The sequence below is a fragment of the Brassica oleracea genome, chromosome C4, assembly GCF_000695525.1.
Source record: "Brassica oleracea var. oleracea cultivar TO1000 chromosome C4, BOL, whole genome shotgun sequence".
Taxonomy (NCBI): domain Eukaryota; kingdom Viridiplantae; phylum Streptophyta; class Magnoliopsida; order Brassicales; family Brassicaceae; genus Brassica; species Brassica oleracea.
Genome location: NC_027751.1, coordinates 6,392,394 through 6,415,548, shown reverse-complemented (window position 1 = coordinate 6,415,548; position 23,155 = coordinate 6,392,394). Strand labels below are relative to the sequence as shown.

Sequence of the window (23,155 nt, the reverse complement as noted above, 5' to 3'; positions counted from 1 at the left end):
AACACTTCCTTAAAAATTTCACAACTGTAAATTGTTATTTTCATACAATTCTCAAAATAGTAGAAACAAAGCCTCCACAATATGTATATAGCCATATATTTTGACACCACAAATCCAAGGAAAGATAACACAAAGTAACACATACATCCATATAAAATTTTGTATTATAAATATATATATTATGGTTTTCTTTACCCCTTGCGTTTTGGTAGATATACACGGATGATCCATCAATCAGTTTGCCTTTCGGGGATCGCCTCCTAGCCTAAGCTCAAGATCTAAATCCTCAAAGTGACCACCCTTATGTTTGATCTCCTCGTTTCTTGTAATTATGGCACTCTTACAAGATAAACTTGAAATGAATATCGACGGCTGCGATGAACCCTCACGCATTCGTCTTTTCTTATGGATCATATCACCCTTCCCAGTCTCTTCATCCCCCCCTTGAGCAGTAATCGGACAATCCTTGTGGATCACCAGATTCATTCTCACTGACAGATCAGTGGTGTTTTCAAGATTAACTTTTGCTTTATCCCCGTTCTTTGGTACATCTCTGTCGATCTTTCTCTTCTTGTTTCCTTCCATGAAAGGAAATTCATAAAGATCACAACCCTTTTTACCCGGGGACGACCATGGGGAAGAAGATATAATCTTTTTAGAATTATTGGAAGGTTCTACAACAAAAGATGGCGAAGAGGAAGAAACCCTAGGAGTCAAATATGGTAAAGAAGAAGGAGAAGATGAAAGATCAATAACACAGGAGCGTTGAGACTCAAAACGATTAGGATTGGAGTTAAAAACCAAAGTATAGCTAGAGGTTTCACGAACATCGTCGCTATAATTATGAGATGGATACTCCGGTGGGGAAGAAGATTTGGACAATAAGTACTGATCGTCGGATTGCTTAAGCCGTGCTCTGTCTCTTCGGTGAACGTTCATGTGGCCACCGAGGGCTTGAGCCGATTTAAACTCTCTCCGGCAAAAGCTACACGAGTAAGATCTCGGCGGCCACAAAGATCCGGCGGCATCGTCTTCCGCGAAGGCCAGCTCTTCCCATGATGATTCTTTGTTGCTTTTCTTTGGGATCCAGACGCCACCAGGTTTCTCCATTCTCTAGGGACAACTTGGAAGTTGACGCCAAACCCTAGAATTTTTTTTTCTTCTTCCTTTTTTTGGTGGTTAGAGGAACCCTAGATGATTAATATTAGGTGGTGGGTTACGGAAAAAGATGAAGAAATTGTGTAATGACAATAATGGAGGTCAATTGTGATAAATAAATTTAAACCAAAGCGAGTGGATTATTTTAAACGATCAAAGGATTGTTATTTAATATATTTGATTGATCGTAGGGATTTTGTGAATACAGATGATATGAACTACTTTGGATTTTAGTAAGAGTTAGCTGACTGATCTAAAATCTTTTATGTTTGCTTATTCCAAGTGGATACCCACAAGTAACGTATATTTGTATTTTGATTTTTGCACTATATTAAATTATGTGTACCGTTCTTCGTTCATATAAAAAGTATTGTATTATATAATCTTGTGAATTAACAGTAGCTATACTAAATTACTAATCCACCGTACCTACTTATATATTTTTCTTTGCGGTGATATGATTTTTTTGTTCTATCAAAACTTATAACTAGGTGCGACCCAGCAAGCAAGTAATTAACATGTGAATTTTCCACTATATAACAATGGAAATTGGGTTATTTAAGAGAAAAAAGCAAGCTCAAGAATATAATTATTATTGATAATATTAAAAAAATTAAGCGTCGACGTTGAATACACCTTTGTCCTCTATATATATTAACAACACTAGACTAAGACCCGCGCTTTGCGCAGGATAAACATTATACATATAAATTATTTTATGTATTATATGTTCTTACATATTATGAAATAATAAATATATATTGAATAATTAAAAGTTAGTAACTATTACATATATAATTAAATTGGTGCAAACGTATAAAGCAATTTTATTAATCCAAACAATTTTTTTAAAAATTTGATAGGATATGTAATTAAATTTAAATGATATTAACATACATAGTATATTTTTAATATTAATGTTTTTTTTAAATGATGATTTCTACTCTGTGTATCTTTAATAGCAAAAACTTTAAATTATTGATAACAAAATTTTCATTGTAGGATTAATAATTTTAGTAATTTATAATTTAAAATTTTTTATCAATCTTAGTTCAAAACTTTTATAAAAAAAATTCTTCAAAGTAAATTTTGAAATTAAAATATTTATTTATTCAATATGGTTTATAGTTTAATTTAGAATGATATATATAAATATATATTTTAAATCTTAATGATTAAAATTATTTTAATAGTTTAAAATTAAACAAATTTGATAGAAGATACATTTTTTTAATCAGATCTTTATTATTCAAAATCATTAATTGTCATATATACTTTAGCCACATTAGGCAATTCCGTAATCTTTATTTAAGAAAATAATAAATGACATTAATAATAAATTTATGGTTAGTTTAATAAAAAGCTTATTATATAATTAGATGGACCAACATATTTCTATAATAATTCTAAGAATCATCCTAGTGATGACACGTGGCTACAAAAAGAAGTTGTAATGTTTCACAAATAATATATAGGGGATATTATAAAACTAGTTCATAATCGAATTTACTTATTGTGTTAGTGGTCTAAATGGTAAATGGGTTGCTTTATTGTGTTTCAGATTCAAATTTCTCTTGGTACATAGTGTATTATTCAAATAAAATTTTCTTAGTGTTGATTCCAAGCATAAAGAAGATAATTGTTATAAAGTCGTAACTCCCGTGATTTCTGAAAGAAATAGATCAATTAACATTTTACCAAAAAAAAATAAAAAAAAGATCAATTCAATAGAAAGTAACAAATAGAGGACATATAGTATTGGGAATATTGGAAAGGATTTGAGGTAGGATAATATATGTATTTGGGCTTAGGACGTGAATATGAGATAAAAAAGGACCAAACCACGTTTTGGGCTTTAACTACTCAAGGTCCATATAAATATAGACAACTCTCAGTGAACAAGCAATCTACTTGTGATGGCTTGTGAGTTGTGAATGGTCTGATGGTAAGCGAAGACAGGATTTCCAAGTAGCTTAGATTTTGGATTCATAGTAAAGGTAGTTTTTCAGATCTTAAGTAATCCAAAACTCGAAGGCAACACATTGGCTATCAATGAAGACTACAATGGAAACTGAAAAAAATGAAGACTACAATCAGTCTTTAGGTCCAGTCAAACTGGGAATTAGGGGACACAATCACGGTCATTACCAGATAAAGCTAATATTAAACCAAAACAAATTGTAGATTCTAAAATCCACGCTAAGTATGTGATAGTGATCGAGAGTTTAATCTGGAGAAGAAAAGATGATGTAGGCAAATATATCTTTAGAACACAACGATGTAATCAGATTCCAGTAGGAAAGATGGATTTTATTGATGAATAAGATCGAATACAATAAGTGAAATGAGATCGAGCGTTACAAACGAGATCGATAAGAGAAAAGACTTAAAGCTAGTTGAAAATAAGGTCGATGAATATGTATAGTTTTCTCTAGGGTTTTCAACGTGTCTTTCTTTGTCTCTGGTTGATTTCTTCTTATAGTGGAATGACTCTGCGATCTCCGTAACCGCTCTGTGATCTCCGGTTGTTTGAATCGATCTCTTCTTGCTCGTCGGAGTCGGGCTTCTTTATTGGACGCGTAGTCCAAGTCATTTAGGTCCAATTACCTAGTCAGGGGTCAACACAAATCAATCACACTCAAACATCTTGTTCAGTACCAAAAGATTATTTAATTCCTTAAGAGCTAATAGTAAGCCATTTAATATTTGAATTTTCCGAATAGCATATATAGTGGCCACTGGCCAAAATTCGTAAGACTCTCTTTATTATATTTACCCCCCAAACGTCATCATTTAACAAATTTATTTGACTATTTTTGAATATTGTGTTCTTAAATAAAAAAAGAAAAGGCCTCACAATATTTGTATAAACCGAAAGGTCATGCGATACCTGCCTCTCTGCTATATGTAAATTATTTCATTGTCGTCTGATTTGTTTAAGTATGGAAAAAGTAAAGTAGAATTAGAAAAGGTCTGCAACAAATGAATAATTTATAATACTGAAAAATTCACTAGAATAGTTTTAGACAGAACAGTCAATTTTCAACTCGCCAGCAGCCTTAGCTGCAAAACATGATTATAAATGTTGGATGTGGATAAAATCAATTGTATATGTATATATTTGTTGAAGATAAATCCGTTGGACCAGCCGTGGTTTCATATCAGTTCGAATGTAGTTTTCAGATTCTTCCTGTAGGCTGTAGCCAATTTCACTTTCAAAGGGATTGCTTCTCTCTTTAACCTTCAATATAATACTAAAATAGTAGTTAGCTAAATGACGTGGGAAAACTTGTGGATACCGCAACAAATCACGAAACACCATGTGGCAGCTCCGACTTCCCTATAAGACCAAACGAGTTGTTTGTTTGGCTTATAACAATAAACATAAATGGAGGGTCTAATTCCGTTTGTTTACCGAGCCGTCATGCAAATCCGTTATGGCCACGAGCGTTCTTCTTCTTATTACGTTCGTCTTCCGGGCGATTCAGGCCGGTTTGGGAGAACCGGTTTGGAAGTGTCTGGTCTCGGATTTTCTGGCGTCGTCGAAGACCACGAGCACGAACACCACGTTTGCTGTTTCCACTGGAGCCCAGTCACCAGTTCATCGTCAGGTTATGATGTGATGCACACGCATTCCAAGGGAACCTGAAGATGCTCGTGAGGGAAAGGGTTGGTTTGTGACGTTGTGATTAATGGTTCGGCTTAGTGTTTTGTATTTTTATGAATTTTATAGACTTGGACCGGTCGAATAAACCTGATGTAATAATTGGGATGTGGCTTTTAACCCGAAGGTAATCTCATGGGGTTTGTGTGTGTGTGTTTCGTTCAAGGAACTTTTAATTGTATAAAAATTATATGAATCTTTTGGTTTATTCGTGAGAAACTATGTGAATATTTTGGTTTATTCGTGAAAAGTTGTGTAATTGTCTTTTGCTTTGAATATTATTTAATTTACATTGTTTCTAATAAAATAAAAATTAGAACGTGGTATGTTTAGAAAATAAGTTTCCGTCTCTTAGAAGAATTTATTCATTATACCTCGAACGCATAATACAAAGATAGACAGTCTTGCACCCAACATCAGAAAATAATTGTAATTCATATGGCACATAGTTACAAGTTTATTTGCAGGGTATTAATTAAATCTTTTTATGTCGATGATAGGCAAAAAAATTACAAGGAATATTAATATTTGTGTAGGTAAACATAATGATCATTGTTAGAGTTTCTACTAAAACTACGAAATATAAAAATATTTTGAGGCTTTTATTAAAAAGTATATTTTAATACAATTTTTATTTGTTTATTCATTTTATTCGTGAAATTATAATATTAAAATAATTATACTGGATATTATTATTTTTTTAAAGTATGTGATATAACAAAAAAAGTTCAAATAAAAAATCTGATAAAATGTAATATATATATATTAGCTGAATGCTAAAATATATATTGATTTAAGAACTATTTCACATAAATATATCACCAGAATATACTCGTAAGTTTTTTTTTTTTTTTTGATAAAAAAAAAAAAATATATATATATATATATATATGTTGTAGTTAGGTAATACTTTTTATGACAAAACTAAAAACAAATCCAGTCAATATATTAGATTATTACATTCCGGAAACAGCATGGTATTGAAAATAACACGTTCCACAATACTTAAATCATAACAAAAATGTGTTGATGACAAAAAAAAATGTGTTAAGAATAAAATCTTATCCGTCTCGTTTATTAGCAAATAATGGATCATAATAATGTTTTCATGAGAAAAGATAACGCACTACAGTGACAGGCTGACAAGCTCCATACAGAAAAAAAGTAAAGTGAAAACGTGTCATCGTTCTTACTTCTTACCATATTTTGCTTTGGAAACATCGGAGTTGCGTCTTTTTCTTTTCTTCTGCATATATTCATCAGATTCTCTCTCTTTTTTTCTTATTCAATAGAATTATAAGAGAATTTGAATTAAAAATGGCGACTCCGATTCGATCCTTCGAGCTGAACACTGGTGCCAAGTTACCTTCGGTAGGTCTCGGAACCTACGCCTTGGTCCCATCAACAATCGAACAAGCTATCAAGGTATTACACATCATCGCTTCGGTTTAAGTTTTGAGCCTTTTGTCTTTGATTTGTACTTATATGCAGTCTCTTTTCGATTTTTAGGTTGGGTACAGGCACATAGATTGTGCTTCGATCTACGGCAACGAGAAAGAGGTAACCAATTTTCTAATATCACATAATTTGAGTGAACCATATGATGCTATAAGATTGTGTGGTTGAAGTGTTCTGTCTCTGCTTATTACGTTTTTGTCACGCTATGATTTCTTATGTACTAGATTGGTAGCGTGTTGAAGAAGTTAATAGATAACGGTTCCGTGAAGCGTGATGAGTTAGTCATCACTTCCAAACTCTGGTTTGTCTTCTATTTACTACCAACTTCTTACCGTTGACATGATTTTTAGTTTGAACACACACATATGTTCATGTTTTTTTTTTTGGTTCGGTAGGTGTAATGATCATTTGCCTGAAGATGTACGTAAGGCACTGGACAAAACTTTGCAGGATTTACAGATTGACTACGTTGATTTATATCTGGTACATATATGTATATATATAACCTAAAAATTGGATTCTTACAGTTTGCTTCCGTTTTGAATGTGTATGTGTTTTTTTATTGAAGGTACATTGGCCAGTGAGCTTGAAGAAGAAATCACTTATGCCAACACCTGAGACACTCACAAAACCTGACTTACCAAGTACATGGAAAGCGATGGAAGCTCTCTATCACTATGGAAAAGCAAGGGCAATCGGTGTTAGCAATTTTTCGTCAAAGAAGCTTGAAGATCTTCTTAAAGTGGCTCAAGTAGTCCCGGCTGTTAACCAAGTGGAATGCCATCCTGTGTGGCAGCAACACAGTCTACATGAACTATGCAAATCCAAAGGAGTTCACTTATCCGTGAGTATATATACACATTCCGAATTTACTATGTTTTTTAGCCGGTGAGATTAAAGAAGATGATATTATTTTTTTGGGATTGTAGGGTTACTCTCCTTTGGGCTCCCAAACAAAGGAAGAAGCAAGGCTAAAGGTTCTTCAGAACCAAATTGTTACCGAGGTTGCGGAGAAGCTTGGGAGGACCACCGCTCAAGTGGCTCTTCGTTGGGGACTCCAGATGGGTCATAGTGTTATACCAAAGAGCTCAAGCGAGGCTCGACTCCAGGAGAATCTTGATGTTTTTGACTGGTCCATACCTGAAGATCTGTTTGTCAAATTCTCTAACATTCCCCAGGCAAGTTTTTTCCTTTTTTTTAAATTTATTTTCTTTCTATGGGAGGTTTGAAAAGTAAGATCTTAATTCTCCCTTTGTTGCTGATGGTTTCCATGTCCATTACATCTTGCAGGAAAAGTTAGTACGAGGTGTTGAATTTGCGAATGAGACGCTCGGCTTCTATAAGACCATTGATGAGCTATGGGACGGTGAAATTTAAGAAAATTCATCTAGACGAAAGAGACCATCTAATTATATTATGTTTAAATAATCCTTCATGTTTGTTCTTCGTTAGAAATACTTGGCACCTTGTGTAGAAGCCAGAAAATCGGATTGACATAAACCAAATAGTAAAAGCGATCTTAAGGAAAAGACGATTCAAAAGAGACATGAAATCGAGATATAATCTTTTTTTTAACTTTAAATATTTACTCTACAGTGAGACGGGACTGTACGAATATCGAGTTCTAGGATAAACCATGGTAGACGATTCATGCTTCACTCATGAACGCCCTATTGAACTAGAAATCTACGAAACACTCTCGGACTTACACTAAGGGATTTACTTGTTTTCGCTATGTAAAAAACGTTAAGAAATGAATGAAGAGAGTCGGGTTTATTTAAAGAGAAGAAAGAGAGCCACTTCCCGCAACAGTTGCTGCACGTGTGCGGAAATCTCGCGGAGATCACGGGAAGTTAAGTTTCAAAAACTTATTCCCGAAGACTCTCTCTAATCTCGTTTAAAAATTCGAGAGGATAAAATGCATGACGTTTTTTATTTTCTAGACAAACTACTTGTCGTTTTAAATAAAAATGCATGTTTTTTTTGAATTAAATGGCAAAACGTTGACCTTAACTTGGTCCAAAAAAAATCTTGTTTGGCGAGACCAAGACTGAGCCGGCCGTACAATGACAGCAGCGGGCAAGGGGAGTCCTCTCTCTACCTGAGCCGTTTAATCCCTTATGACACAAGACCATATTTACACTGCTCGGAATTGCTTGAGTTGGCCGATGTGGGACAAAACCCATTTCTGGGTGTTTTGTGTTTTCTTCACATCAAGTTACCATCTTCTAAGCCTCATTTATCATTTAATATTAGTCTTTTTTTGAAGTGTGAATATACTAATTTGTAGTACTCATTACAAGCTTTACAACGAGCTGATGATCTGACCGGAATGACCACCAGTGTGGCCGCAAAAGTTGCCGAAAAATCAGAAAACATCAGCCTCTATATTCTTTGTAAAAACAGAGTTCCAACACATTGATGTGTAGTGTTCTCTTATTTCTACTTTCATTTTCAATACTCCTTTTATGCTTAAGTTGGTGTGTAGTATGTTTTGGGGTTATTCTTTGCAAAAGATGAAACAAATAATATTATTCTCCAATCTATTCTATTAAAAGTTCTATTAAAAGGGAATGAGAAGATCGATGATTATGAATTTCCCTCGCAAAAGATATACGTTGACCCAAAAAATATGTCATCTCTTTGGTTCTCGTTAATGTTTGATGTCGCTGTCTAACCGATTTTGTCATTGTGATAGAAGTTAGAACTCTACCTTTACAGTCATATGCTAAAAAGGTGTTTCTTCTAAGAATTCTTGAGAGAATATTGAAAGAATGAATCAGGTAAACTGCAAGCAATATGGGAATTTGTTTAGGTAAACAGAATGATCATTGCTAGAGTTGCTAATAAGAAACATAGCAAAGACGATTCAAATAAAAACTTTGGTGAAAATGTATAATATTATTAATTTTAAGTGAGCATTAGAATATATTATATTTATTTAGACAAAAAAAAAAAACAAATCCAGTCGATAGACATTCCAAAAACAGTATAGTATAAAAAGAAAACTACATGTTTCACAATACTTAAAATCATAAGAAAATTGTGTAAGAAAAAAAACTTATCTATCTTGTTTATAAGCAAAGATTTGTTAACAAGCAGATAACCCAATACTTAAGAAAGGATAACTATGTTTTCATGACTAGAGCATCTCTAACAAGCCTTTTTGTATTAAAAAAAACATCTCTAAGAGCATCTCCAACCACACTCTATTTTTTACTCTAAAATAGAGTTTAAAGTAAAAATATTCCAATGATACTTTATTTCTCACTCTATAATAGAGTGAAAAATAAGTTTACTCCAAATATAGAGTAACTTATTTTTTTTTTTGCTCATCACTCTATTTTTACTCTAAAATAGAGTACAATTGGAACAAACTCAAACTCTATTATAGAATTACTCTCTATTTTAGAGTAAAAAATAGAGTAAACTATTGGAGATGGTCTAACAAACCCCTTTATTTTAAAAGGTGAACAACCTCAAAATAAGGAGATAAAAGTTTGTTACTACAACAGTCACTTTCAAATTTATATTTTAAAGAATTAGTAATTTATATTTTAATCTTTGATATTATTAATAATTAATTATAATCATTAATTTTAATTAAAACAATAAACCATACTATTCAAAAAATATTTTTGAGAAAATATAATAATATATAGTCAAGTATAACTATAGATAGTATAAAATGTTATTAAAATATTTTTAATGGAATTTTTTTTAAAAAAAATATGACGATAAGTATTAAAAATATATATATATATATATATATATATATATATATATATATATATATAATTATTCATACAATTGGGAGACATATATAATTGTAAAAACTAAAAAAATAAATAAATAGTATTTTGAGGAAGTCTTCAAAATTTAAGGGGATAAGAGTTTTGGAATATAAAAATTCTCAAACGATGAGGGCTGTTAGAGATGTTGTTAGCAAATTATAAAAAGGATACTATTACTCACTATAGTGACAGTCTGACAGGCTCCATACAAGGAAAAACGCAAAGTGAAACGTGTCACGTTTGGGTTTATATTGAGTTCCGTGTTTTTCTTTTATTTTGCATCTCATCCTTTTCTTTTTGTTATCAGATTCACTCTTTTCCTTATTAGTCAATAGAATTAGCCGAGTTTGAAGAGAAAATGGCAACTCCGATTCGATCCTTCGAGCTGAACACTGGTGCCAAGTTACCTTCGGTCGGTCTAGGAACCTACGCCTTGGTCTCGTCAACAATCGAACAAGCAATCAAGGTATTACACGTGACACGTCCTTGCTGCGATTCCAGTTTTCAGCGTTATGTCTTTGATTTGCACTAATATAACTCTCTTTCGATTTTAGATTGGGTACAGACACATCGATTGTGCTTCCATGTACGGAAACGAGAAAGAGGTGAAAATTTCTAATATTTACAGAATTATTTTTTATTCTTTCTAATGATTAAAATTTTAATTCAATTTTTAACTATTTCCATTTGGAAACATCAAAGCTTATGTTCAGAAAGAAAAACATAAAAGCTTGATCACTGCTCTCATCCCCTTCTCAAGTTTTATTCTCTGTAATATTGTGTAAAATTTTTGTGTGATTGAAATGGCCTCTGCTTATTACGTTCTTCTCACGCTATGATTCCATTTACTAGATTGGTAGCGTGTTGAAGAAGGTAATTGATGATGGTTTCGTGAAGCGTGAGGAGTTATTCATCACTTCCAAACTCTGGTTTGTCTTCTTCTTTTTTTTTCCATCAGGACATGTTTTTTTTTAGTTTGCACACGCATATGTTCATGTTGTTTTGTTCTCTAGGTGTAATGATCATTTGCCTGAAGATGTACCGAAGGCACTAGACAAAACATTACAGGATTTACAGATTGACTACGTTGATTTATATCTGGTACATACTTATTACCTAAAATTACATATTAGATTCTTATAATTTGCTTCCATTTTGAATGAGCATGTGCCTTTTTGTTGAAGGTACATTGGCCAGTGAGTTTGAAGAAGGAATCACTTATCCCAACACCTGAAACACTCACAAAACCTGACCTACCAAGTACATGGAAAGCAATGGAAGCTCTCTACCACTCTGGAAAAGCAAGGGCAATCGGTGTTAGCAATTTCTCTTCAAAGAAGCTACAAGATCTTCTTAACGTGGCCCAAGTAGTCCCGTCTGTTAACCAAGTGGAATGCCATCCAGTGTGGCAGCAAAAAAGTCTTCATGAACTATGTAAATCCAAGGGGGTTCACTTATCTGTGAGTATACAAAACACATCCAATGTGCTATATATGATGTTTTTTTTAAACTGTTGTCCGCATGATTAAAGAAGATGTCATCATTGGGTCGCATTTTAGGGTTACTCTCCTTTGGGCTCCCAAACTAAGGGAGAAGCAAGGCTAAAGGTTCTTCAGAACCAAATTGTCGCCGTGGTTGCTGAGAAGCTTGGGAGGACCACCGCTCAAGTGGCGCTTCGTTGGGGACTTCAAATGGGTCATAGTGTTCTACCAAAGAGCTCGAGTGAGGCTCGACTCAAGGAGAATCTTGATGTTTTTGACTGGTCCATACCTGAAGATATGTTTGTCAAGTTCTCTAACATTCCACAGGTAACTTTTCTCCTTTTCCTTTATATGGGAGTTTTGTCAAGGCATCCTTTGTTGCTGATGGTTCTCATATCCTCTTAATTTACATCTTGCAGGAGAAATTAATTCGAGGTGTTGAATTCGTGCATGAGACGCTCGGCTTCTATAAGACCGTTGATGAGCTATGGGACGGTGAAATTTGAGAAACTTCATCTAGGCGTGTTTATTCTTGTTTGTTTTGTGGGATTGTTTGCTTGCGAAAAAAAACAAAGGGGACATGGAAATATATTAATCATGTTATACGTACATGTAACGTGGTATGATTATGGAATTATTGTAGAAACTACATACATCAGTTTTAATAAAACTGTTTTATAATTTATATTAACAAAGAAAAACTTCAATAACTTTTATCATTTATAAGATAATCTTTGGTGATACAAATTGTTTATAGTTTTTACTTAAAGTAATATTTTATATTTGTTAGACATATAGTAGTTCTAATCTAATCTATTAATTTAGAATCATAATTTTTATCTACTATTAACAAGTCATAGTAAGACAACTTAAGAAATTAGTTAATATGACATATTTGATTATTGACATTAATAATAAACCAACTATCAATTTGATTTTTTTCAGTTATAACAAAATCTATTGAGAAACAATCTAACAAAATCATACGTAAACATTTAAATATTTTTTATAAAATAACACATTTTTTGTCATCATAAAATAACAAATTAATTAATTGTAATTAGTAATATAATATTATTATAAATCAATGTTAACTAAAATTTTATAATAAAACAAGAAAATAAAATTTTTATACTATTTTTTATAAATTTATTATTATATTCTGTATTATATAAAACAGTAGTGTTATATAAATTAAATATGACAAAATTATCTTAAATAGGTAAATTGACAAAAAATAATTTAAAAATTCATTTAAATAAATTATCATTCATCATTAAAATGATTTAAAATTCGTAAACTATATAATCTGTTATAAAAAGTTAAACTATTGACATAGGTTAAACTTTTATATCTACAACTATATATTATCTTTTTATTTATTTTGAAACTCTCAACAATATATTGTTTACAAATATTTATATACAAAAATATAATAGTGTATAATATTTTCTAGTTCATATACTATTTAAAAAATGTGTTATTAGAAAACTTTGAAATTTTAGTAATTCATTTAAAATATTAATAAAAAATAAAATTATAATTATATATTTTTTTCAATTTTAGTTATAAAAAAATCTGTAGAGAAAAATTTAGAAAATATTATCATAAACTTCAAAATTCATGTAATCTTCCAAACTCAAAAATAGTTGTGTAATTTTCTAAAGTTTTCTTGACAAAATATAAGATTTTGAAAATAAATATTCAACTCAAATTGATAATATTTTAAAATTTTAAAAAGATAAAATCATAGATAATAAAGAATAACTTTTTGAAATGCGCCATGAAAAACATACTATATATACTGTCAAAATTGAAGAAATCTAGTATTTTGAAATATTAATTAAAAAATAAAACTTAATATCATAACATCAAAAAATATCATATATCAATAAATTTTACTAAAATAATATGATAGATGCTACTATGTATAAAATTTACTAAAATAATATGGTTATTTTATTTAAACAAAACAGTGTTTTTACTTGTAATCCCGTAAAATACTAAAATGATAGATGTTAATAGTATATTTTTAAAAACACAACATGCAAATATAATTTATCTTAAACGTATTCTTTTCTATAATATAAATAAATTTAAAAGGGTATTATATGAAAAATGTATAAATTAAAAGAAAAACATATTTTAAAGGAGGTTCTTTATTTGATTATTTCAGATTGTTATTTTATTTTACCTAACTCGAAAATTTATTAGTAAATAATAAAAGTTAATAACAAAGTAAAACGTATTAAAAAAATACTATATATTAATAACGCCGAATAAAAAATATAAATAATAATATATGACACTAAAATAGAAATTATATATTTAAAAATTTGTAACAATATCAAATACATTTATAAAATAAAAAATATCTGCACAGACGTGCAGGTTAAAATCTAATTTAATTTAACATAAGAAATGTATATTTTAATTTAATATGAATATTCTAAACGAAAACTAAGCAGCTGCAATATTGAAAAAGGAAAAGTATTAACTTCTAAAGTAGAAATATGAGTTTTTTTTTTGAAAAAAGTATAAATATGAGTTGTAATCGCATTAACAAAGATGTCATCATTGGTTTCAGCACTTGAGATTGGCAGAGAGATCATCTAGATAACGAATAAGAACACAAGAACGAAGAACGAAGTCAGTCTCGCCACTATTACCAAAAAAAAAAAAAAATTATTTTTCTAGAAAAAAAATGATAACTATGTTCTTTTAAATTAAAATCGATTTTGTGTCATTTTTGTCTATAATATACTTTAATATTTTTGAAAATAAATTTAATAAATAGTTTTACAAACAGAAAAAATTAGAAAATAGTAACTTTTGATAAAATATATATATGAACTTAGTGATATTTTTTTCAGTTCTAAAAATGTTTAAATCATAACTTTCAGATTCTGTTCTAAATAAAATAGAAATAAGATTCTACGAAGTAGAAAACAAAATCCATTTTTTTCATTGAATCTACAATGTTTAGAATACGTGATCTACGCAAATAAGAATATTCTAAAAATATTTAGAATACACATTCCGCGCTTAACCTACCGATCTAAAATCTGTAGAAATCAAAATCTACACATTAATATAAATCTAAAACACATAGAAACCGACTTCTACAGATTTACTGTAAATCTAAAACATGTAGAAATCAAAATCTACACATTACTATAATTCTAAAAACCTGTATAAACCGATTTCTACATATTAGATGTATTCTACGGATAAGAAATCAGTTCCTAAAAATATGGAAACAAAATATTTGAGAATATTCACTTTCACATTTTGAAAAAAATCGATTTTTATTAAAAAGAAAGCAAAAAAAAAATGAAAAAAGTGGTAACCTTCTTCTTACGCTGTCTTCTATATTCCATTGATTGTTCACAAAATTTTCACAATATTTTTACCATGATTCATATCTATGCATCCACTGATCGATCGGTCTATAATTCGAGATCGGTCGATCTGTATGAAATCGATCTTTGCTGATCGAGTGAAATGAACCAGGTCGATCAGTATATGCTCCGCGTTTTTTTGTTCTGCATAATGATCATGATCGATCGATCCGTTCGACCTTGTAATTTCAGATCGATCGATCCCGCTTGATCGAAACTATTATTTATTAAATTTAAAAATTACAATTTTAAGGGCATTATTGTCATTTTAAAAATAATTAACCTAATGGGACATAAAGTATAAGACATAAAGTACATATTATCATTTTTTGCTCTAAAAAAATAATTTTCCCAAAAAAAAAGAAAAAAAAAAAAGTCAGTCTCGCCACGAATCTCCCGCCTTTGTCGCTTTCCCTTTAATTACTTTTTGTTTTATCTTCTTTTTCTATTGATAAGTGGACGTAGTTGAGAAACGCAGTCTGCAGTTGAACCGACACTATACAAGCGATCTTAATCTGAAGCCTCTCTAATAATGGCGAACGCAATCAGATACTTCGAGCTCAACACCGGCGCTAAGATCCCATCGGTGGGTCTCGGAACATGGCAAGCCTCTCCAGGACTTGTCGGTGATGCTGTCGCCGCCGCTGTTAAGGTTAGTCTTTCTTGTAAGTTAGGTTCCATGGTTCATCGCATTTACTTGGCGATCTCTTTTGATTCTTAGTTGTTAATATATCATACAAATGTTAACTTCTCCAGATAACGAACATATACGGAAATATTTTCAAGTCTTACTTTTGTATAGATCTCAAAAACATACTTTTTTAGAAATATCTCAATTTCAAAAAGAAATTATATTCGTTTTCAGCAGCATGCTTCTTGATTTGCTCAATTAAATTTTTTGTCGTAACTCTAGAACCTGAGAGGTATTTTTTTTATCTTAATGTTTGGTTGCAGATCGGATATCGTCATATTGATTGTGCTCAGATCTACGGCAACGAGAAAGAGGTAGAACAAACCACGTAGATTCTTGATTTAGCCAAATTGAATTACCTTGTTAGTCTTTTTCAGATGTTCAGTGAGTTTTCAATTGATCTGACATTTACTGATCAAGTTATTAACAGTGTTTGTTTTCTCTCTTGATTGTGTTGATGGCAAAAGTAATGACAAACATGTGTGTTGTTTCCCTGTGCAGATAGGGACAGTTTTGAAAAAATTGTTTGAAGACAATGTAGTGAAACGCGAGGAGTTGTTCATCACTTCCAAACTATGGTATTTATGTTATGTTGTGTTTATTTAATACATATTCTGTGGATAAGTGTAGCTTTAATCAAAATACATTTTGTGTATCATCAAACTATAGGTGTACTGATCATGACCCTCAGGATGTGCCAGAGGCACTAAAGAGAACCCTACAGGATCTACAGCTTGACTATGTCGATCTCTATTTGGTAAGCATCACTTAGAACAATACTTCTTTTTCTTAATGGAACAATACTCTTGCAAATAGTTGTAGATGTCATATTGTTTCAGATGTGGGATAAAGTAACATATCTTCTAAAAGTAGTCTGATTTTTGCTTAAACCTAATCTGTATAGCATCTCTGCTCATAGGGATCGATTGTTTATAACAGGACGATTTAATGAGTAACAAATCTCTTTATGATATTCTTGAAGATGCACTGGCCTGTAAGGATGAAGAAAGGTTCTGTTGGAGCTAAGCCAGAGAACCTTTTACCTGTAGATATTCCTAGCACATGGAAAGCAATGGAAGCACTCCATGATTCGGGCAAGGCACGAGCCATAGGTGTAAGCAATTTCTCAACCAAAAAGCTAGCTGATCTTCTGGAGTTAGCTCGTGTCCCTCCTGCCGTTGTTCAGGTCGAATGTCATCCTTCTTGGCGACAGTCTAAGCTACGAGAGTTCTGCAAGTCCAAAGGAGTTCACCTCACCGTAAGCATCACTCATCTCACCAATCCTTTTACTTTATCTGCACCGTACCATATACATTGTTTCAATATTCTTGCAGGCATACTCGCCTTTGGGTTCTCCAGGAACAACGTGGCTAAAGAGTGATGTTTTGAAGAACCCTATACTAAATACTGTTGCTGAGAAACTCGGGAAGTCTGCTGCGCAAGTTGCGCTTCGCTGGGGACTCCAAATGGGTAACAGTGTACTTCCCAAGAGTACTAATGAAGGAAGAATTAGAGAGAACTTTGAAGTTTTCGACTGGTCAATACCCGATGACTTGTTTTCCAAGTTTCCCGAGATTGAACAGGTCAGCACTTCGTTCTTTCCATTTCACTGCGCTAACTTGGCTGATCTATAATAATATGTAATGTATTGGATTCTAATACAGGCTAGGTTATTGACTGCTCCCTTCTTTGTTCATGAGACATTGAGCCCTTACAAGTCTCTCGAAGAGTTGTGGGATGGCGAGATATGATATTTCAACTGATCCAATTGTTTTGTCAATAATAGGAGGTTACTCTCTGCCTGTTGAACTTGACATTTTATCTATAAAAATGATGCCTCTCAAATAAGTTATAATCATATTTGTTGTTATTTTGAATTATTATATTATTCAAAAAAGTTATTGATCCGATTATACAATTCGCAGTATATTGCAGACTTAGTCATCTCAGATAGAAAATGTAATGGCCCTGGCCCGATGATCCTCGTCAAATACCATAACCCAATTCTTTTCGTCCAAAACTCTTATTAAAACTCAAATAGTCTTACATAAATCCGAACTCAACTAAAGACTGAATGTCAAATGAAAACTTAAGGAAAATGTTTAAAAGAAAAGAGTCATAAAAGAAAGCCTCGAGAAAACACTTGCACCATACGAACATCTACTCCCGCTCCCTCTCGGCCATACCTGTAAGAAAAGGGATAAGTACGGAATACTCAGTGAGGGCAGGTTCCAGGAACCCACGATCCCAACTCAGGAAGAGCAAACAATCACAAGACCTCTACCCCATATTCTTGTGGATTCCACCACAGCTCCTATGGGTGCCTCCATATTCTTGTGGATTCCACCCTAGCTCCTATGGATGCCTAGCGTAGAACTACTACCCCACGTACTCCCTCTAGACTCTATATGATCCCTTAACTCATACTTATTCTTAACATCATTCACTTATCATTCACATCACGTCTCAACATCTAATCATCACTTTCTTCACCACCCTAACATGCCTACAACTTCATCACTTCACACATACTATCATTTAAACAAGAAGGTCAATCACATATCACATCACACAAACACACAAGTCCTAGATCTGATTAACAAAGGACTAAGTCCCATTGGTTACTCAACATGAGGCAAGTTCACAACCAAGTCCTCACCCTAGCTTTTTGCAGTAGTAGATCTGGATCTAGATTGAGGAATCAGTCACTTCTCGAGATCTGGTTTAAGAGTAGGATTCACACAAGAGAGAGATGGGTTTAGGATCTGTCATTCCCAATGACTTATAGCTAGAGATCACAGTCTTACCTTATGGTTCAGATCTCAGTTGATTGCACGAAACCGAATCAAGGAGGCGGCGGCTAGGGGCTCGGTTGCGGCGGCTAGGGCTTCGCGGGTGGCTGGCGGCTGGCTTCGTCGGAGGCGGAGCGGCGGCGGCTAGTGGCGGCGGCGGGGTTATGCTCGGGCAGGGCTTTGATTGCTGTCTCTCTTGTGGCTGAATCCTAGGGGAACTTCTCCTTTTATAAAAAGTGGTAAGGGTTATGTCTAGGGTTTCTTCTTCTTGAGCCTCCAGCACTTGAGTTTCCTTTTGGGCCGAGCCCGGGATGTTACAGAAAATGTGATTGTGATGCTTGTAGTTGGTTGTTATTAACATGCCAATCAAACCCCTACGTCATATGATATGGTAATAGTGCCAGATTGTCTAAACGAGAAATTGAACGTGCCACTAAATTGTTATTTTGAGACGTTGATGTTGATGACCACCACCTCATATGGCCCACATGACCCATACAACATGTAAGCTCTTAATTTATTCGAGTTGAAAATTTTCTAGGAACAGCAAAAAATATGTGATAAGAACTCTAAATTCAAAACCCTGGAAATATGTATTAAGTTTGAATATATGATCTTACAAATATGTGTTTACTTTTACAAAAACAATTTTTCTTTTAGTAATTGCTCTCCAAAAATCATTTTGTACAGTTAGCTAAGCTTTTTTCTATTTAAGATAACATCATCTTATATATTAAAACATAAGTCGTGACTTTTTTCATGTGTGATATTTCATTTTGGAGCATCTCATAAAAAAATCATCACATTTAATTATTCTATCATTTAGTTCTGTAATAAATAATATCACAAATATATCTTATTAATATCTTAATAAAATCAAAAATATACTATTTTTAAGGAGAATCTCAAAAATGTTTACTGTTAATATATGCTAAATTCAAAAATCTGTATTCAAAACCAATAAATTATATATAATTAAATATACCAAGTGATTTATAAAAAAGACATTAAACCTATTAATCTAATAATTATTAACAACATATATAATTATTTTGTAGGCCATTAACTATTTTTAGGTCACGTCATTAACAAAAAATTCATATGTTATGCAATCATCGTATATGGTTATATATACATATGATCGTGTATATCATTTTTCGTATTATGCAACCATAACATATGATTAATATTATTACTTTGATGATGTCAAAAAAGTATCACAACATGTGATTGTTCTTTAATATTATTAACATTTTTTTATCAAATTAATACCATTCTAAAACATATAATAGAATTCGTTTACAATCATATAACTAAATTTAAATACATTTAATAATATATTTTCAATACCATTCTCTAAAATGCCGTTCAAACGTTAAAGAAAAATAATTTGACATATAAAATAAATTTTAATTATATAATAGAGAAAAATATAGCATATTTTTGTCCTTGAAACAAATAAAATATTGATGTACTAATATATATAATCAACTAAATGACACTGTTTCCATTTTTCTTACTTTAAAATTTAGATTTATTCACACAAACTAAAGAAAAAAATTAATTTTATATTTTATCTAATCAAAAACATCATTAACTATTTGCCTAACCATAATTCAACCAATAAAACGCTAACCGGATAATATAAAAGGTTATATAAAAAGAAAAAAAATGAATAAACTTGCATTGAAAATTGAAAATATCATCTAATTTGAAGTGAAAAAAGATTTTCCAAAACGTCATATATTAAAAACAAAGTGAATATGTTCTACAAACATAAACACTAGAAAATCTTCTGCTTTGTATAGAATTATCAAATTACAATTTAATTTTCTAACATATCAATTTGATTGTTTCACCATGCAAAACAGAAATAAGCAATTTCCTCAACTCCGCGGGCTTGCGCGGGTCAAAATCTAGTTGATAGTTAAAATATGAGAAAAAATTATCTAATTTTAAAAAAAATTGCAACTCGCAATTTAGAAAGCGGTCGATGGTGAAAATTAAATGCATAGATTAGCTCAAAACAGCCGTCGATCATTAAATACGCTCTAGCCAATGCATGCGTGGACCGAAAAAACTTGTTACGTTGAACGATCTCATTCGAGATAGCAAAGAGGAGATCTAAGTGAGCGAATAATATACATCCATGTAATAATCAATATCTGACGTGGCAATACTAAAAATTCAAGAAAAATTAAGTTTTCCTACAAATCTCCCCTCCTATATAGCTCTCACTTCTCACCTACACAATTGAGAAATGATGTGTGCGTCAAACCAAAACCAGTGATCTTAAACTCATAACCACCAAATCTCTGCCAATGTCGAACGCTATCAGATTCTTCGAGCTCAACACCAGTGCTAAGATCCCGTCTGTGGGTCTTGGAACGTGGCGGGGCTCTCCTGGCGTCGTTGGTGACGCCGTCGCTGCCGCTGTTAAGGTTTGTATCTGCTAATGTGATAGTATGGTTCATTGTATTTGCTTTCGATCTCTTTATGCTCATGTCTGATAATGAAGCTAAATTAATCTTAATTCTTATTGCAGTTCGGCTATCGTCATATTGATTGTGCTCAGTTGTATGGCAATGAAAAAGAGGTCGTGCATTAGATGCAGAGTTTGGCCAAGCTTATATGTTCGTCTATTAATTGATTTCCTAAAACATACTAGTCCCTCATTTACCAAAACATAGATTTTTTGTATTTATTTTTACTTTACAATGATAGATTTTCTAGATTAAAAACATATTTTTAGTAATTGATATTAATTAGTTGTATACTTTTTTAAAAATAATAATTTTAAAAATTTGAGTTGATTAAATATCATTGATTGTTAGTTATTGAAAAGTATATAATAAAAATAATTAATAAATTTAATTATAATATATATTATTTTTATTAATTGCGTGAGTTTTCTAAAAATCTATTTTTAGAAACATATGGAGTATATTATTGTTAGTTGTCTTATGTAGCCGTTTATTAACTCACTTAATTAACAATTATTCAGCATTGTATAATTACATTACATTGTGAAATCACCTCCTCCTATGCAGATTGGGACAGCTTTGAAAAAATTATGTGAAAAAGGTGTAGTGAAACGCGGGGAGTTGTTCATTACCTCCAAACTCTGGTATCATGTGTTGCATTGTGTTTATCGGATGAATATCGTCTGATTAATAAAGCGTAGCTCTATAATCCTGCATTTTCAATTTGTGTACATCAAAGTGTTGACATGAAGCAGAATTAAGCAGCTAGACTTGAGAATTAAGCTGTTAGACTTGAAAATACTTATAAGGTTTTATAAGGTCTTATAAAGGTTTTATAAGGTCTTATAAAGGTTTTATAAGGTCTTATAAAAGTTTTATAAGGTCTTATAAAGGTTTTATAAGGTTTTACAAGGTTTTATAAAGGTTTTATAAAGCTTTTTAAGAAGCACCAGACTTGAGTTTAGAAGTAAAAGACCAGACTTGAGAAGCAAAGAAGAAGAAGAAGAGAGAAGGAAACCGTTGAATATTTTAAAATAAATATTTTATTGTATTGTGTACTGAGGCAACTTGCCTTTAAAAGACTTGTATCTAGATCCACAATTTAAATTTCAAGTGAATAGAGTTTCTCTCAGATCTATTTTCTCTCTCTCTCTCTGTTCTTCAATGTTCTTCATCTACATCTCTTTATCCTCACATTCTTTCATGGTATCAGAGCAAGTAAGCTCCTGAGATTCATTCTTCTCTACTCTATTCTCTTTACTTCCACAAATCTCTGATTTTCCCTTTCTAGTTTTGGTAAAGTGCATCCTGTTCTTGAGTTGTTCATCATTCCCAGGAAAAAAAATAAAAAAAAAAAAAATGGAAAACTCATACACGGATGTCTTTAAATCTGTGTCTATTCCGGTTACCCTCAAGGGAACCAACTACTTACTGTGGTCTAGACTTGTCAAAACCGCTCTTGGAGGCAGAGGTCTTTGGGAGTATGTTGTTGACGGCAAAGACACCAAGAAGACCATCCTAGGAGAGGATGGTAAAGAAGTTGTTGTTGCGGCTGAAAGAGGTGGGAAGAGGAGTCAGAAGGATCTCATGGTCCTTTCCATCATTCAGAATTGTCTTGAAACCCCTATCTTGGAAGCTTAGTCCTACTGTGAAACTTCCAAGGAGCTGTGGGATACTCTCCAGAAGGTATATGGAAATATATCTAACATCAGTAGGGTGTTTGAAGTCAAGAGGGCTATCAACACTCTCAGTCAAGAGGACACTGAATTTTCCAAGCATTTTGGGAAGTTCAGATCGTTGTGGGCCGAGTTAGAGATGCTAAGACCGGCCAGTCTTGATCCGGATGTACTTAATGAGAGAAAGGAGCAAGACAAGGTCTTTGCTTTGTTGTTCACTCTCAACCGCGTTATAGTGATCTAATCAAACACATCCTAAGAAGTGAGAAGCTTCCATCACTTGAGGAGTTTCGTGCTCAGATTCAAAAGGAGCAAGGCTCAGTGGGACTCTTTGGTGGCAAAGGAGACCTTATCATAGCTAACAAGGATGAAGGAAAGGAGCACAAACATGAGGGCATAGCTAACAAGGGGTATTACAAGCCAGAAGACTAGAAAGTGTGGGTGTATGACCATTGCAAGAAAAAAGGTCACAGCAAAGACAAATGCTGGATACTTCACCCACACCTCAAGCCTCAGAAGTTCAGGACACCTTACTCTGATGCAAGGGGGAATTTCTC

The 23,155-nt window shown here is 32.3% G+C and overlaps 5 protein-coding genes and 1 pseudogene across 5 annotated transcripts in view; 5 read left to right on the top strand and 1 right to left on the bottom strand.

Annotated features, from left to right (window-relative positions):
• Positions 1-1,262, bottom strand: LOC106340645 (probable transcriptional regulator RABBIT EARS). The gene has a single exon (XM_013779489.1). The coding sequence runs from the start codon at positions 1,108-1,110 to the stop codon at positions 235-237; it is 876 nt and encodes a 291-aa protein (XP_013634943.1). The 5' UTR covers positions 1,111-1,262; the 3' UTR covers positions 1-234.
• A 2,994-nt stretch (positions 1,263-4,256) lies between these two features.
• Positions 4,257-5,093, top strand: LOC106341762 (annotated as a pseudogene).
• A 796-nt stretch (positions 5,094-5,889) lies between these two features.
• Positions 5,890-7,859, top strand: LOC106341759 (aldo-keto reductase family 4 member C8-like). The gene is made up of 8 exons (XM_013780475.1): positions 5,890-5,986; positions 6,115-6,247; positions 6,332-6,382; positions 6,505-6,581; positions 6,676-6,763; positions 6,849-7,124; positions 7,210-7,458; positions 7,571-7,859. Exons 2-8 carry the CDS (start codon positions 6,140-6,142, stop codon positions 7,655-7,657), a joined length of 936 nt encoding a protein of 311 aa, XP_013635929.1. The 5' UTR covers positions 5,890-5,986; positions 6,115-6,139; the 3' UTR covers positions 7,658-7,859.
• Positions 7,860-10,294: 2,435 nt separating this feature from the next.
• On the top strand, positions 10,295-12,240 carry LOC106341758 (aldo-keto reductase family 4 member C8). The gene is made up of 7 exons (XM_013780474.1): positions 10,295-10,540; positions 10,629-10,679; positions 10,927-11,003; positions 11,088-11,175; positions 11,259-11,534; positions 11,634-11,882; positions 11,975-12,240. The coding sequence occupies exons 1-7, from the start codon at positions 10,433-10,435 to the stop codon at positions 12,059-12,061; spliced, it is 936 nt and encodes a 311-aa protein (XP_013635928.1). The 5' UTR covers positions 10,295-10,432; the 3' UTR covers positions 12,062-12,240.
• A 3,161-nt stretch (positions 12,241-15,401) lies between these two features.
• Positions 15,402-17,505, top strand: LOC106341756 (aldo-keto reductase family 4 member C9). The gene is made up of 7 exons (XM_013780471.1): positions 15,402-15,608; positions 15,911-15,961; positions 16,149-16,225; positions 16,317-16,404; positions 16,630-16,905; positions 16,982-17,230; positions 17,312-17,505. Exons 1-7 carry the CDS (start codon positions 15,489-15,491, stop codon positions 17,396-17,398), a joined length of 948 nt encoding a protein of 315 aa, XP_013635925.1. The 5' UTR covers positions 15,402-15,488; the 3' UTR covers positions 17,399-17,505.
• A 3,255-nt stretch (positions 17,506-20,760) lies between these two features.
• The window catches only part of LOC106341760 (aldo-keto reductase family 4 member C9-like), a 7,094-nt gene continuing 4,699 nt past the window's right edge, over positions 20,761-23,155 (top strand). Inside the window, exons 1-3 of the mRNA XM_013780476.1 lie at positions 20,761-20,880; positions 20,985-21,035; positions 21,490-21,566. Of these exons, the coding sequence (XP_013635930.1) occupies positions 20,761-20,880; positions 20,985-21,035; positions 21,490-21,566 (248 nt within the window). The remainder of the gene's footprint in view (positions 20,881-20,984; positions 21,036-21,489; positions 21,567-23,155) is intronic.

What these genes read in the sequence shown, in the direction of transcription:
- LOC106340645 (XM_013779489.1), bottom strand. Translation starts at nt 1,110, where the DNA reads ATGGAGAAACCTGGTGGCGTCTGGATCCCAAAGAAAAGCAACAAAGAA.
- LOC106341758 (XM_013780474.1), top strand. Translation starts at nt 10,433, where the DNA reads ATGGCAACTCCGATTCGATCCTTCGAGCTGAACACTGGTGCCAAGTTA. An exon ending in CCAAGGGGGTTCACTTATCT is followed by an intron (nt 11,535 to 11,633) that starts GTGAGTATACAA and finishes GTCGCATTTTAG; the next exon opens with GGTTACTCTCCTTTGGGCTC. An exon ending in AGTTCTCTAACATTCCACAG is followed by an intron (nt 11,883 to 11,974) that starts GTAACTTTTCTC and finishes TACATCTTGCAG; the next exon opens with GAGAAATTAATTCGAGGTGT.
- LOC106341756 (XM_013780471.1), top strand. Translation starts at nt 15,489, where the DNA reads ATGGCGAACGCAATCAGATACTTCGAGCTCAACACCGGCGCTAAGATC. An exon ending in CTGTCGCCGCCGCTGTTAAG is followed by an intron (nt 15,609 to 15,910) that starts GTTAGTCTTTCT and finishes GTTTGGTTGCAG; the next exon opens with ATCGGATATCGTCATATTGA. An exon ending in TTCATCACTTCCAAACTATG is followed by an intron (nt 16,226 to 16,316) that starts GTATTTATGTTA and finishes ATCAAACTATAG; the next exon opens with GTGTACTGATCATGACCCTC.
- LOC106341759 (XM_013780475.1), top strand. Translation starts at nt 6,140, where the DNA reads ATGGCGACTCCGATTCGATCCTTCGAGCTGAACACTGGTGCCAAGTTA. An exon ending in CAATCGAACAAGCTATCAAG is followed by an intron (nt 6,248 to 6,331) that starts GTATTACACATC and finishes TTCGATTTTTAG; the next exon opens with GTTGGGTACAGGCACATAGA. An exon ending in CCAAAGGAGTTCACTTATCC is followed by an intron (nt 7,125 to 7,209) that starts GTGAGTATATAT and finishes TTGGGATTGTAG; the next exon opens with GGTTACTCTCCTTTGGGCTC.